Source organism: Podarcis filfolensis (genome assembly GCF_964270895.1).
Source record: "Podarcis filfolensis genome assembly, chromosome: 14".
NCBI classification, from domain to species: Eukaryota; Metazoa; Chordata; class Lepidosauria; order Squamata; family Lacertidae; genus Podarcis; species Podarcis filfolensis.
The window spans coordinates 31,887,676-31,902,043 of NC_139616.1; the positions used below are offsets into that span (position 1 = coordinate 31,887,676).

Sequence of the window (14,368 nt, forward strand, 5' to 3'; positions counted from 1 at the left end):
TCTGTGTTCACCAGAATTCACCAATACTTTTGGGTAGGGGTGTGCTTAAGCTGAACTTCCTTTGCTTTTGATACATCCCTTCCTCTAACTCATTCCTAGCCTCAAACTGCTTTGGAGACTCCCTTCGGGTTTTAAAAGCAGCTTCCGATTCAGTGGAGTAGATAGGAGGCAGTGGGATAGAAGAAATATTGGATTTGTGATTTGTGCATGAATTTCTCAGGATTTCAATCTAGGTCTAAAGCATGGGGGTTCAACATGACAGAAGTTATGGTCCATTCCCTGGCTAGCGGAATACATTTCTTTTTTAGTAGCCAATATTTTTTCCATTGATAAATGCATATTCCTCCCTTTACGCTCTCTGACTCTACCCCTGTGTGTGGCTCTCCCTCCCATTTGGCTTTGACAAAGACGATCTACATACACACACATATATATTTATATATATATGCGCATATATATATTTCATCTTCTGATATAAATGCTCCAGAAACCTCGTTTTCAAATCTTGTGAAACTTTATTGATGGTTTATCGTTCAACTGATCATATCGCATGCACATTACGATGACAAAGAGGAAAGCCTGATTTCACAAACACTTTTTAAAAAGCAGAATTGTTTATAGCGAGTTGGCAGGTTCACAGCGGTGAATTGATCATTTTTATTTTTATTTATTTTTAACTATAAAGTGCTCGCCCCCCCTTTTTTTTTCTTAGGCCCGCACCATACAGATGAGAATATAATAACTATCTTCAGCAAAGAACAAAAAAAAGAAAACCAAAAAACTGTCGCAAGACAGTCTTTTTTCTGCTTTTTATTTGTTTTAAATACAAAAAACAAGAAGTTTCCCCTGACAAACACCCCCAACTTAGGTTAACTTGTAAACAGGACAACAGATGTACAGACAAACTGCAATTTTTCAGCTGTGCCAGAAACTGCCTCTTTGGCGTGAGTTTTTTCAGTGCTTTTTTTGGGGGGGGGGACCATCAGCGAATCAGACATGGGAAGTATCTGACATCAAACCACCTTCTGTTCATCTGATGATTCTGGTGTTTTTGTTTTTAGTTGGGTCCAGCGAATTTCAAACACAACAGCCTCGGGTTGGGAAGTGGGGCAGGCTTGGAACATGTCGAAGAATTGCAGTTTGCTTACACGACACGGTCATGTTTCAAAAAGTACCAAGCAGATGAAAATACCATGATTATTATTTTATTTTTTTTTCAATCTCTCTCTCTCTCTCTCTACTCAATGGTTGCAGTACTTGTAAAATGCGTATATAAACTTTTTTATATTTATTTATTTATTTAATATGAGCAGCATTTTAAATTCTGTAAAAATGATTATACGTGTGTGTTTTTTGTCTCTTATCTCTTGGTCTAAACCTAAAGCGCCGTAGGTGTGTCATAATAATAATAATAATTCCACTGCACAGATGTAAATTTTATACACTTCCCCGCCCCCCCCGCCCCACCCACCCCACCCCCATTAAACCGGTACAAAGAATTTAACTTTTTTATTACTTTCTCTCTTTTTTTGGAAAAAAAAAGAAAAAAAAATAGAAACAGTGCTTTTATCACCTTTTTATTATTATCATTATTTTTTTAATCCTCCCGTAATATAAAAGTCTGCAATGATATCAATAATTTATTATACTGGAAGAAATATAAAAAGAAAGCTTGTTCATGTTCTAACTAGCAGAGATTTTCTCTTTCTCCTCTTTTCTTTTCTTTGTTTCTCTCTCTCTTTTTTTTTTTTTTGCCTAAAGAACTAGTTATGCTTGGAGCTGATCTTGACTTGGTGGGTTGCCTTGAAAGGGGGTGCCCTCTGGACAGCATTAAATTAGATTTTATGTACAGGTGTCAGTTAAAGCACCCCTCTCTCCACCCTCCCGCCCCCGCCCCAGCCTCAAAATTAACAACATAACCTTTGGCTTTGAATAAATAGTGAATAATTTAAAACAGCTGATATGGGACGATGGGTGCAGTGGCGGCCCCACTTTACGATTTAATCGTGTTGGACCCCCATCGCCACCGTCTCAACTCTCCTCTTTTCCCTCCCCTTTATAAAACAAAAATAAATGTTAGATGCGCAGGAGGGAGGGGGGACCCTGATGTCACTTTAACACTCTTACAAAACAAGTGAGGAATCCTGATAGCTTAATATTCAGCATATATAATTCATTTACATGATATAGCAGTCTTGATTGTGGCCCCCAAACAGATTTTATTTTATTTTATTTTTAAATTAGTTTCTAGCAGCTTTCTAGTTCAACCACGACAATGAAAATAAGAATAATTAATCATAATTAATCATAATATAATTTAATAATAATAACCTTCTACAGCCAGCAATCGAACTATGCAACGTTCGGAAATGAAAAGACCCACGATATTAAAATACACAGAACAAAATATCTGAGGTATAAGATAAAAAAATGTAGATTTTTTTCCCTCTTTTTATTTTTTTTTTATTTTTAGAGTTGCTAAAATGATGCACTATTGCATGTATTGCAATACCCAGGCCTCGGAAAGCTTCCTTTTTTTCCCCCACATTGGAAGGGTTTTTATGGGTTTTGTCATTTAGTATGGAGCAAAACGGCTGTATCCCCCTCGGTATATACTAGCCTGCAATGAAGAAAGAACGAGACCGACATCATCAGCATGGCTCCTAGTCTTGGCATCAGTCAAGGGTGCAAAAGCATTCTGAAACAAAGCAATTTGATGGGTTGTTTTTTAAACGTCTGCTTTTCTTCACAACGGGATTTGCAATGTTAATTTTTTTTTTTCAAAAAAAAATTGCAAGCAAGGTTCAGGACACACCACTCAAAGCTGTTCAAACAGGTGCCAGCTGACCATTTAGTGAGTGAATCATCAGGTTATATGATGGGGGCATGGGGGGGGCATGCTTCTAAATACAGTGATATCTCGGGTTAAGTACTTAATTTGTTCCGGAGGTCTGTTCTTAACCTGAAACTGTTCTTAACCTGAAGCACCACTTTAGCTAATGGGGCCTCCTGCTGCCGCTGCGCAGCCACTGCATGATTTCTGTTTTCATCCTGAAGCAAAGTTCTTAACCTGAAGCACTATTTCTGGGTTAGCGGAGTCTGTAACCTGAAGCATATGTAACCTGAAGCGTATGTAACCTGAGGTACCACTGTACCAGTTGATGGAAACCACAGGAGGGGATTGTGCTCTTGTGCTCAGGTCCTGCTAGCAGGTTTTCCATGATGGCCATCTGGTTGCCCACTGTGAGAATGGCATCAATGGGCCCATTGGCCTGACCTAGCAGAGCTCTTCTTAAGCTCTTGGGTTCTTAAGGCCCATGTCTCCATGGGTGGAACATCTCTTCTTCATGCAAATGGTCCTTGATTCAACCCCTGGCATCTCTAAGAGAGATCTTGTTCTGAAATCTTGGAGACCTGATGCCAAGGTGTTGTTGACAGTACTGAGCTAGATAGACCAGTAATCTGACTTGGTATAAGGCAACACATGTGAATCAAGACTGGGATGGAGTCCAGTGCTTGAACAGGAAGCTGCCTTAGATAATAATGGGCTGGGTAGACTCAGTATAAGGCAGCTTGCTGTTGGGGAAGGGCCATAGGTCAGTGGGAGAGGCTTACATGCAGAAGGTCCCAGGTTCAATCCCCAGCAATTCCAGGCAGGGCTGGGGGTGTCCCCTTGTCTAAAATCCTGGAAAATCACCACCAGTCAGTGTAGACAATACCGTGGTACCTTGGTTCTCAAATGCCTTGGTACTCAAACACTTGGTTCTCAAACGCTGAAAACCTGGAAGTAAGTGTTCCGGTTTCCAAACGTTTTTCAAAAGCTGAACGTCTGATATGGCTGTCAGCTATTGTTTCCGCGGCACCTGCACCAATCAGAAGCTGCGCCTTGGTTTTCGAACATTTCGGAAATCAAATGGACTTCCAGAATGGATTAAGTTTGGCACTTTTGTTTTTGCTATTTATTCTGCGTTTTTGTTTTTGAGGCTAATTTGTTTTTGTGACTGTGTGGAACCCAGTTCAGCTATTGATTGATTGAATGTGTGACTGTGGAAATGGATAAAAGCCCCCCATTCAAACAATGACTATCAACAGTGCAGGTAAGATTTTTTTTTTTTTAATCATCTACAATACTGTCTTATTTATTTTATAGTATAGTACCTTGATTATTGCTTTCATTTTATGGATCAATGGTCTCGTTAGATACTAAAATTCATGTTAAATCGCTGCTTTAGGGGTTGTTTTTAAAAGTCTGGAACAGTTCGATCCATTTTGCATTACTTTCTATAGGAAAGCGCACATTGGTTTTGGAACGTTTTGGTTTTGGAATGGTCTTCCAGAACAGATTAAGTTTAAGAACCAAGGTGCCACTGTACAGATCTGTATAGATCCATTATCTGACTTGGTTTAAGGCCTTCTAAGTTCCTGCTTCATTCACAAATTAAACCCAAATATATACATGATTTTTTGGGGGGGTAATTGCCCAAACCTCAAAAGACTTTTCATAGGCATCTATAAAACGCATTGTAGGAAATTTTGCTCTTGATTATTTTTTTTTTTGGCATTTCTCTCAAAACACAACAGGAGTTTTGCCAAGCAGGACACTCCAATTTCACCTCAACCTGTTACTCATTCCTTAGGTAAAGTAAAGAGACCCCTGACCATTAGGTCCAGTCGTGGCCAACTCTGGGGTTGCGGCGCTCATCTCGCTTTATTGGCCGAGGGAGCCGACGTACAGCTTCCGGGTCATGTGGCCAGCATGACTAAGCCGCTTCTGGCGAACCAGAGCAGCGCACGGAAACACCGTTTACCTTCCTGCTGGAGCAGTACCTATTTATCTACTTGCACTTTGATGTGCTTTTGAACTGCTAGGTTGGCAGGAGCAGGGACTGAGCAACGGGAGCTCACCCCGTCGCGGGGATTCAAACCACTGACCTTCTGATCGGCAAGCCCTAGGCTCTGTGGTTTAACCCACAGTGCCACCTGTGTCCCATTCCTTAACACCCTCCAATAAGGTATCAGTAGGAAATTTTGCAGAGGAAACACAGCGTAAATATTCCAAATTACAAACAACAATTAGGATTAGGAAACCCCCGAGCACCTGAATTGTTTCCTCTGAGGCAATAATCAGTGTTTGGAGATGCTATCTGTTGAACCTGGGACCTTCTGCATGCAAAGCAGATGTTCTTCCTCTGAGATACAGACCTTTCCCAAATGAAATCAATACAGCCATGCTTCCAGTGGGGATAGATAGACTGGGTGACTGGGGGCGGCCGCCGAGACCACATAACACCGGTCTTGAAAGACCTACATTGGCTCCCAGTACGTTTCCGAGCACAATTTAAAGTGTTGGTGTTGACCTTTAAAGCCCTAAACGGCCTCGGCCCTGTATACCTGAAGGAGCGTCTCCACCCCTATCGTTCTGCCTGGACACTGAGGTCCAGCGCCGAGGGCCTTCTGGCGGTTCCCTCATTGTGAGAAGCAAAGCTACAGGGAACCAGGCAGAGGGCCTTCTTGGTAGTGGCGCCCACCCTGTGGAACGCCCTCCCATCAGATGTCAAAGCGATAAACAACTACCTGACATTCAAAAGACATCTTAAGGCAGCCCTGTTTAGGGAAGTTTTTAATGTGTGACATTTTAGTGTATTTTTGGTCTCTGTAGAAGCCGCCCAGAGTGGCTGGGGAAACCTGGCCAGATGGGCGGGATACAAATAATAAATTTATTATTATTATTATTATTATTATTATTATTATTATGACAGCCTGGTCCACCCAAGCTGTGCATGGGAACAGACCTGAGTTTGTCCCATTCCCGTTTCCATGTGGGCTTCAAAGGGAACGTCCTTAAAAATATGCCTAGAAATAGGAATGGGATGTGTGCCCTGCGATAGTTTTGCATTCATTGAAATGAAGTAGGGTGTCATCTCACCCAGGGCCAGCCCAATACATCTTGCAGCCCGAGGGTGACAGTGCTCCTTCTCTATTCCAAGTACAGAAGCAAACTGGACTGGAAGTTAAAACTTACTTCAGCACTGTTGATGGGATAGGGTTCTCCACTGCACCTGAGAAAGCAAGCCACATTACGGGGTCTAGAAAAAACCCCAATGCAGTAGCTGGGTAGAGAAGCCGGGGTTAGAAGGATAAGATGGGAGAGTGCTGCTTGCCTAATGGTAGAACAAATCCCTGATCCCACTCCATCTCATCCCACTGTGATGACTGGCCTCTAAAGACGAAGACTCTCCTCCTGGAAGAGAGGGGAGTGGTTGTGGGCGGGAACCCAAGCCCCGCCTCTAGCAGGGGGCGTTAGCCCCCTGCCTCCCACTCACCTGGCTGGCGCCCACGCCCATCGGCAGGCACCCAACCAGGTGCCTCCGAGGGGGCGTGTTCAGCAGCCTAAATGCTGCGGCGCCAGCCCCTCCTCTGCCTCACTCTTCGTCGCCACAACCACTCCCCTCTCTTCCAGGAGGAGAGTCTTTGTCTTTAGATGCCCCTGATCCCCCTCCATCTCATCCCACTTTGATGACTGGCCTCTAAAGACAACATTCTGGCCTGAGTACAAGTTGCTGGCTTCTGCTTAGGCAAATCATCTGAAAGATTTTAAGATCAGCATCATCATAATAATAATTTTAATAAGATAAGAGGAATTTATTGGGAGAGGGGTAAAGAACCTAGGAAACCACCAACACTAAGCTAGTTGTTTAGCTTAGTGCTATCTACACTGAGCAGCAATGGCTCTCCATGGGGTCTGAAAGACAGCAAGTCTTTGCCAGTTGTACCTTGAGATGCCAGATGCTCAACCTGGGACCTTTTATATTTACAGCATGTGCTCTACTACCGAGCTGTGAGCATGTGACTGTCACTAGTGCATGATGTACTATTGGAAGCCCAGGGCTAGTGGGAAGCCCCAGGTTATAGAAACTGTCATATTCCACCTAAAGTAAAAAACGGAAGCTAATTTAGGGGGTTGTTTTTCATGTGAAACACTGGAGAAATGGAAACCAGAATAAATCTTTCTCACGTGGGTTCTGCATCTTTAATCTCCGCAAAATTATAAATAATAATAATATTAATGTTGCCCATTTGATACCAAGTGATTGGAAAGAACATAAGGAGATCCCTGCAGGATCAGGCCAGTGGCCCATCTAGTCCAGCATACTGTTCTCACAGTGGCCAACAAGAAGCCTGTGGGAAACCTGCACGCAGCACCCAAGCAAAAGAGGATTCTTTCCTCCGGCAGTTTCCAACAGCTGGTATTCAGAAACATTACTGTCTCCAAAAACTGTGCCAAAAAACTAGAACCCCAAACCCCAGTATAAATATTTCCTATAAGTTACTCAGCTCTGCTATTTCTCACTTCAGTGAGAATGTTATATTTTAGGGTGTCTTTTGCATAGTAAACACAAGTAGTTCATGCTACATAAAGGTACATTCATTTAAAAACAAAAAGCTGGGTGAATATAAATTTAGGTGATATCAATTTAGACTCAACCAGATCAAGAGACCTTGGCGTGATTATAAGATGCCTGGGTTTCCATCCAATTACATTACTTTCACACTCCTGGAGAAAGTTGTGAACAATTGCTAGAGAGATGCAAAAGACTGCCATTTTTTATTTTTCATCTTGTATTTTATCCATCATCTGTACATGGGTATCACACATTCAGAGAACTTATTTGCAGACCCTGGTGCATGTACAATTTGTCAACACACATTTGTATCATCTGCAACTGGATCCATTGTGTCTCATGTTCCCTGTTCAAAGATACACACTCTCTTTAAGCCAGAAAAGGGGGAAAGCCCTTCCAGATGATGTTGTTGTACTACAAATCCCATAACCCCTGACCATTGTTCATGCTGGCTTCTGGGGCTGCCAGGAGTTGGAGACCAACAGCATAAGAGTTGTAGGAGAAATTCAATTCAGTTCACATTTCAATGTAAAACTTCCTAATTTGCACATACTGAAAGCGTTATGTGAACAGTAATGTATGCCTGTGAGGGTGAGGCTGGAATCAAAGGGTGCGTGGCTGTTGTGTCCTTCCCTTTCTGCCCTGCCTGCCCTGCAACATGTCCCTAAAATGGGGGTGAGTCCATCTACATTCTGGATTATGAGTAGACTATACTGCAGAGCAGAAGGGAAGGGTATGTATTAATATTGGGCACAGATACACCAAAAGTTGGGTGTGAATCAGACGTGATTAATTCAAATGGACTCACAGTTTTCTGCAGTTAATTTTCATTTCGCTGCTTTTCCATTGGTTGTGACTAACATTTTGCTTGACTGCCCTGATTATCTTAATTTAAGATAAACATGGTTCCACATAACGCCCCGGGAGGGTTATTTTCTCCTAACGCAAAAGGCCAGTATTGCCCAACAAAATGTCCCCATGGGGTCTTTTTATGTGTACATTTCAGTTTCACATAAATCACCCTTCCTGTGGAGGGTGGGTGTGTGCACGCGCCTGGTTAACTTTATGCAGCAACTGGAGAGGACCGCTGAATGATCTCCTATCCTCTCCTCTTCAGTACAGCTATAATTTTAAATATTAACTCTAATAATGAGGGAGAGAAAATAGCAGGGATTCAGGCTGACTGACAGCAGAGGCAGGGAAATCTCAGTTTCAGCTCTTTATACTTATAATCACTGGTGTGACTTGAACCTTCAGGCAATGTAAATTCAAGGCAAAAGATTGGGGGTTGGGGGGGAATAAAGAAAAGAAAAAGAAAAAGAATGGAGGCTACTGTGAAGGCATTCGATTTGTGATGTATTTAATTATCAAAATGACTAATTGTTCCATTAAGGTAAGTGCTCACCTAGGATATATATATATATATATATATATATATATATATCCTTATGTGTGCTACATTGCCAAGAAATTAAGACATTTGTCAAGTTTACCGGGAAGGATTAATGTGGCATTTTAGCTGCCGTTAGCAGAAGAGACAAATTCAATTAAGGAAAAGTGAGAAGATGTCAACCATGCTAAGAACTGGGGAGAGGAGAGGAGGAGGGGAGGTTCGGGGCAGACTGGGAGGCAGGGAAGGGGGAGGGGAGTAGATAAATCAGCACTTACCACGGCACCAACGCCGTAGGTGGTTGCTGGAGCAAGTGTGTGGTGGTAGGGGTCTGCAGCATAAAGTCGTCCGTAACTAAAAAGAAAAGAAAAGAAAGCAGAGCTGAGGATTAATAAAAGAAAACCAAAGCAACCCCAGAGGTTAAAAAAGAAACGGAAAGGAATTGCAAAATGAATGCAATCAAACATTCCACTCTATCCAATTACACTGGAAATGAACTGACTCAGCACGTTATGGACGCAATATCCTCTGGGAAAATGGGTTCAGTTTACAAATGAAAAGGAGGAAGGGGGGGAAATGGCTATAATTAGCTTTACGAGATTGAATGCAAAGCAAATGTGCAGCCATGGCTGCAGAATAGGTGTGTTTTCAACTTAAGGGACCTGGTCCGTACCCTACCCCTTCGAGGAAGCCTTAGGTGATTGCCAAAAGTGTGATGGACATAAGTAGAAAATAAATGGGAAAATAATATAATATATGAAATATCAAAGAACAAAAGGTTCTCTCAAAGGTTTTTTTTATAAAATGTGCCAAGCAGCTGTTAAGAAGCAGTGTGCCTTCGGCCAATAATCCAAATGGCTACAGTGGCAATGCAACTTCTTCGTCTTGTTTTTGTTGTTGTTAATGGATGATAAATGCAACTAAGTGGGCAGAATTTGGTTTCTGAGTGGGAAGCAACTGGGCAAGGAGACCTTTCCTAGCATCCTCTTATATGACACCTGGAATACAGGGCAAAATGGTGGCGAACAAAGAAACATGCATCAGAGAACAGTGGTTCTTAATATGACAAAGAGTGACAGATCTACATCAATGGCCATATGGAGAGTTTTCTCCACTTGCCCTTTTTCAAATGCAAAGTTCAACTTGCTCATATTTTGATGCCATTTATACCTGGTGGTTTCCTATATCCACTAACCAAGCAGGGATGTGGAGACACAATTTATAATGCTTTCAGGTACAAGAGCCAATGCATACGTGCTACCATGGGAACAAAGGGCTACCATCTTTTTTTGGCAACTGCCACCTCATTTCCCCCCTCCTCGTTGCATGTAGTTGGGAATATAGGGACAATGGAAGCTGCATTATACCAAGTCAGACCTTTGGTCCATCTCCCTCAGTAGCACTGCATTCCCTGACTGACAGTACCTGATCTCCAGGGTTTCAGAACAGATACATTCCCGTTCCTACCTGGAGATGCTAAGGACTGAACATGGGACCTTTGGTGTGCAAAGCAGATGCTTTACCACTGAGCTATGGAGATGCTACCTATAGCCAACAGCTGGCAGTGTTTCCATGGACTCACCCAACTAACTTTTTGCCATTGTTGATTCTGTTTAGCCAGTAAAAGTTTCATCTGTATGGGACATGGGAAGTTAGGGACATGGGAAGCTGCTTTTCACCAGATCAGGTACTTGGTCCTATCTCAGTGCTGTCTATATGGTGTCAGGGGGTGAGGTAGCTATAGTGTGATGAGAATGTATGAAACGTGCCAGATTTTCACTCATTTAAGAAAAAACTAGGAAGAAGAATGTTACGCATGTGAAGCTTCAAGTCATTCCGGTTAACCTTCTTTATTGCACCTGGTTTACTCCCTGGGTATACCTGCTTCTGCCTCTAATTTGCAGCTTTGGAGCCATTTTTATTTTTAAAAACAGGCAAACGTGGACTTCGGCCTCCAGTAACCCCATCCAATCAGGGAAATGCGTGTTATCATGAAGTTAAATCAGATAGTGGACAAGGGAAAACTATCTTTACTCTCAAAAGGCTTTCTGAGGCTGCTATGTAGCCTATCGGATATGGATACAGGATGATGCCACTAAGCCAAGTCAGTGTGAGGGTAATATTTCATTCCCAAATATGAGGGGACTCGTGTGTGTTTGTGTGTGTGTGTGTGTATGTGTGTGTGTGTATGTGTAATTCACCCCTTCCCCATTTTGTGTCTGCCTTACTTCACACACCTGCAGTAATCCTATAGCTAACAATGTTGAGATTACTCCTGTAGGTGCTTTAACAAGAGCTTCTTTTTAAAAGAAAGCACTGCAACGTTTTGGATTCAGCCTGAAGTGTGAAAAGGTTATTCATTGCAAATGGTTTTCCTTTCACAAAGTCCAAAGAGAAATGTTGTTACTGTGGTCTATACAAAATCGAAAGCATTTATCTTGTCATAAATCTTGACTGATGAGTTTCTCACTTTGGCAGAAGTTGCTCTGACAAATTAGGACCAAATAATACTGGTGTTTTTGTGCGGTAGCAATGAATGTGTCTCTTTGTTTAGCAATTTAAAAGGCAGCTGTGGCGGAGGGGGACACAAAACATGATTAGCCTTTTCCCCAACAATGTAGATTGAAACATGTGATGCATTTGAGGGTTTTTGCCACAGGAAGACTAGGTGCATGTGCTGTGCAACATTTAATTCATGATCATTATTATACATTTATTTATACCCTGCCTTTCCTCCTGATGGGACTCAAAGCAGCTTACATATAAAAGCAAGAATCTAAAACCATAGAAAAAAGCAGTAAAAAACCAAACATTCATATAATTAAAACTGTATTTATTTATTTATAAAATCTGTTTAAAGCATACAAATGATTACAGTAAAAAGAGCTGTGAGTTCCCAAAAGTCTGTTGGAAGAAGAAGGTCTTCACTTGCCAACAGAAGGACCACATAGAGGGGGCCTGTCTAGCTTCTCCAGGAAGGGAATTCCAAAGTCTGGGAGCAGGCAATGAGAATTTAGCTGTTGTTCGTTATCAAATTGACACCCCCCCACACACACACTGAAAGACACTGGGAAATATCCAACTAAGAGTAGATCCATTGAAATTAATGGTCCTAAATTAGATGTGTCCATTAACTTCAATGGGTCTACTCTGAGTAGGATTAGAAGTTATGCTTGTTTTAATTCAGATAGTAGAATAATGTGGGGACCTGCAACTAAATGTTGCAATCTGGAGTGTTTGGAGCGCCGCTCTCTTCCCAAATATGCCACTCCTTAACCCTTGCTAGATCCTCCCTCCCTCACCACCACTCAACTGTCAGACAGCAGTCTGCGGCTACTCAGCATCCTCAGTTCTCATTAAGATGCTTTGGGGATGCCCTCGCTTAGGTTTTCCCCCCCTCCCCCTCCTCACATCTTTTCTTTTTCATTTCTGAAAAACTTAACTGGGTTTCCCCCCCCCCCCCGAATTGTGCTTATAATTGATTGATTGAAAAGATGAATAGCACACTTTGCAAGAAGAAGAAGAAAATCTTCAGAAAGTGGTTTGTAAAATGACTGCCCGGAGATGTTGAATAAAGTATAGTTTGCAACCATTAATGCATTTCACATTCCTGCTGTAATATGCCAGCAATTACCCAACACAAACTATCAGAGACAAACCACAGACCTTCTATAATACATTTCCTGCATGTGGGAGTGTATGTTGTTGTTGTTGTTGTTGTTGTTGTTAGTGTATGTGGTATTTGGAGAGGGGAATCACCTGCGGTGGGGGACACACCGTGGTCTCACCTGAGGCTCCTAGAAGCTGTCAGCATGCAACAGCAGCCACACTACACAAACTGCTTTGACTGGCCGGCTAAACCAGATGGGGGTAGCCAACGGGTCTCAAACCTTTGGTTGTTTCATTGGGTTGTTTTTGTTTTTATTATGTATTGTGTGTTTTTATATTGTAACCGCCCTGAGACATGCGGGTATAGGGCGGTGGTATACAAATTTAATAAATAATACAATAATAATAAAATAATTGGTAAGTTAGGGACTTCCCCTGAATGAAGAGATGGGTTCTTGGCAGATTGAGTGGATGAGAGCAATCGTAAGTCCAACAGTCCAGAAGGCAGTTTCTGCACATGCTGTATAAGGAAGTGAGGGGCAGACGGGGCTCATCAACCTGGGAAGGGAGCCCATCTAGGAGAAGGAAAACTGGCCCTAAACCACCTCTGCCTTGTGGGGTATATTCAGGAGAAGAAGCTAAGGAGTAAACTCTATACAACTCTATGCAACTCCTACCTAAGACGGCACCTAAGATGGCACCTTGTATGCCTCTTTTTAGCAACTTTTGCAGCCAGACTGGTACTCTGGACAACATTATTGAGGCTGAGAGGAGTGGGGTCTTGTAGTCTGGGCAGCCCAGGACCTCCATACACACTCCTCAGACTTGCGTCCTGGGGAGGTCACTTTGGTGCTACTATTGCAGCAGTTTGACTTTATCTCCACAGGTGCACTCCATTTTCTCAAGACAGATGGATGCCAAAAATAACCAGCACAATTATTATCATCATCATCATACCTCATTGCCATAACTGGCTTCAAGAGGGCTACAGATATTAAAATATATGAAGAGTGTGCACTTGTTATGAAAAAGGACAAAATAAAAAAATGAAATGAATTAGTTTGAACAGGAATCAAAACAAATGAGTTCCAAATGAAAATAAAACAAGTCCTTTATTTGCTGTTTCTATTAGGATGTAATAGAGGTAATTACAGGTGTAATTACAGCACAAGTAAGAGAAAGGCTAAAGGGACTGGGAAGAGGAATAGTAGTTGAAATGGACAGACAGAAAATGGATGTCTACCAAATGGTGACACGGTGTTCTCTCTCTCCTTCAAATTTGACACAGCTGGTTCTTTGGAGTGGGAGTAGAAAGCCTAAACATTTCATCCTAATAACCACAAAAGTTGTACATAGGAGAAATGTAACTGGATTTCATATTGAAAGGGGATCTTAAGGGATGTGTGCCTTTTTGAAATTGCCTCAAAAACAAGGATCCTTTCCACAGTTTCTTTGAAACTTGGCAGTTGTCCTGCTTTGAACAGTAGAATCCCTGAAGGTCTCAGGCATGTGGGTGGCAAACACGGTAGTTACAGGTATCCGGAGGCTGGTTGGGTCCCTCGTTGACATTAGTGAAAAATGAAAAGAAATGAGAATGGCGAAAACGAATGGACTAACTTTGAAACACTTGTTAAAATAAACGGAAGACAAATGAATGGAGAGCTAAAGCAAATAAGACTTTTAATGGTGGATATGAATGAAGCAACTAAATTCCACTTCTTTCCTTTCTCTACTAGCAGATTTCTAAGATGTACTGTGAGGTGCAAGTTGATTCCTGTCTGGCCCTAAAAAGCCCTACAAAACAGCTTTTCATATGTCTCCACAGACAGTCTTCTGTGAAAGCAAAGTTATACATGAGTAGCATTCCTAAATTAAAAAACCATGGAATATAATAATAATAATAATAATAATAATAATAATAATAATAATTCAATTATTTAATGAACACAGAGAAAGCAGGATTATA

At 41.8% G+C, this 14,368-nt stretch overlaps 1 protein-coding gene across 38 annotated transcripts in view; it reads right to left on the reverse strand.

Moving 5' to 3' along the window:
- Window positions 1-1,574: 1,574 nt before the first annotated feature.
- Window positions 1,575-14,368, reverse strand: part of RBFOX1 (RNA binding fox-1 homolog 1) — a 1,446,067-nt gene continuing 1,433,273 nt past the window's right edge. For 27 of the 38 annotated variants that reach the window (XM_083585184.1, XM_083585174.1, XM_083585175.1 and 24 more), the window contains 2 exons: window positions 9,072-9,147; window positions 1,575-2,698 (listed from right to left, as the gene is read on the reverse strand). In XM_083585184.1, the coding sequence (XP_083441310.1) occupies window positions 2,576-2,698; window positions 9,072-9,147 (199 nt within the window). In that variant the 3' untranslated portion in view covers window positions 1,575-2,575. The remainder of the gene's footprint in view (window positions 2,699-9,071; window positions 9,148-14,368) is intronic. The other 11 variants (XM_083585178.1, XM_083585179.1, XM_083585209.1 and 8 more) reach the window with 2 other exon arrangements.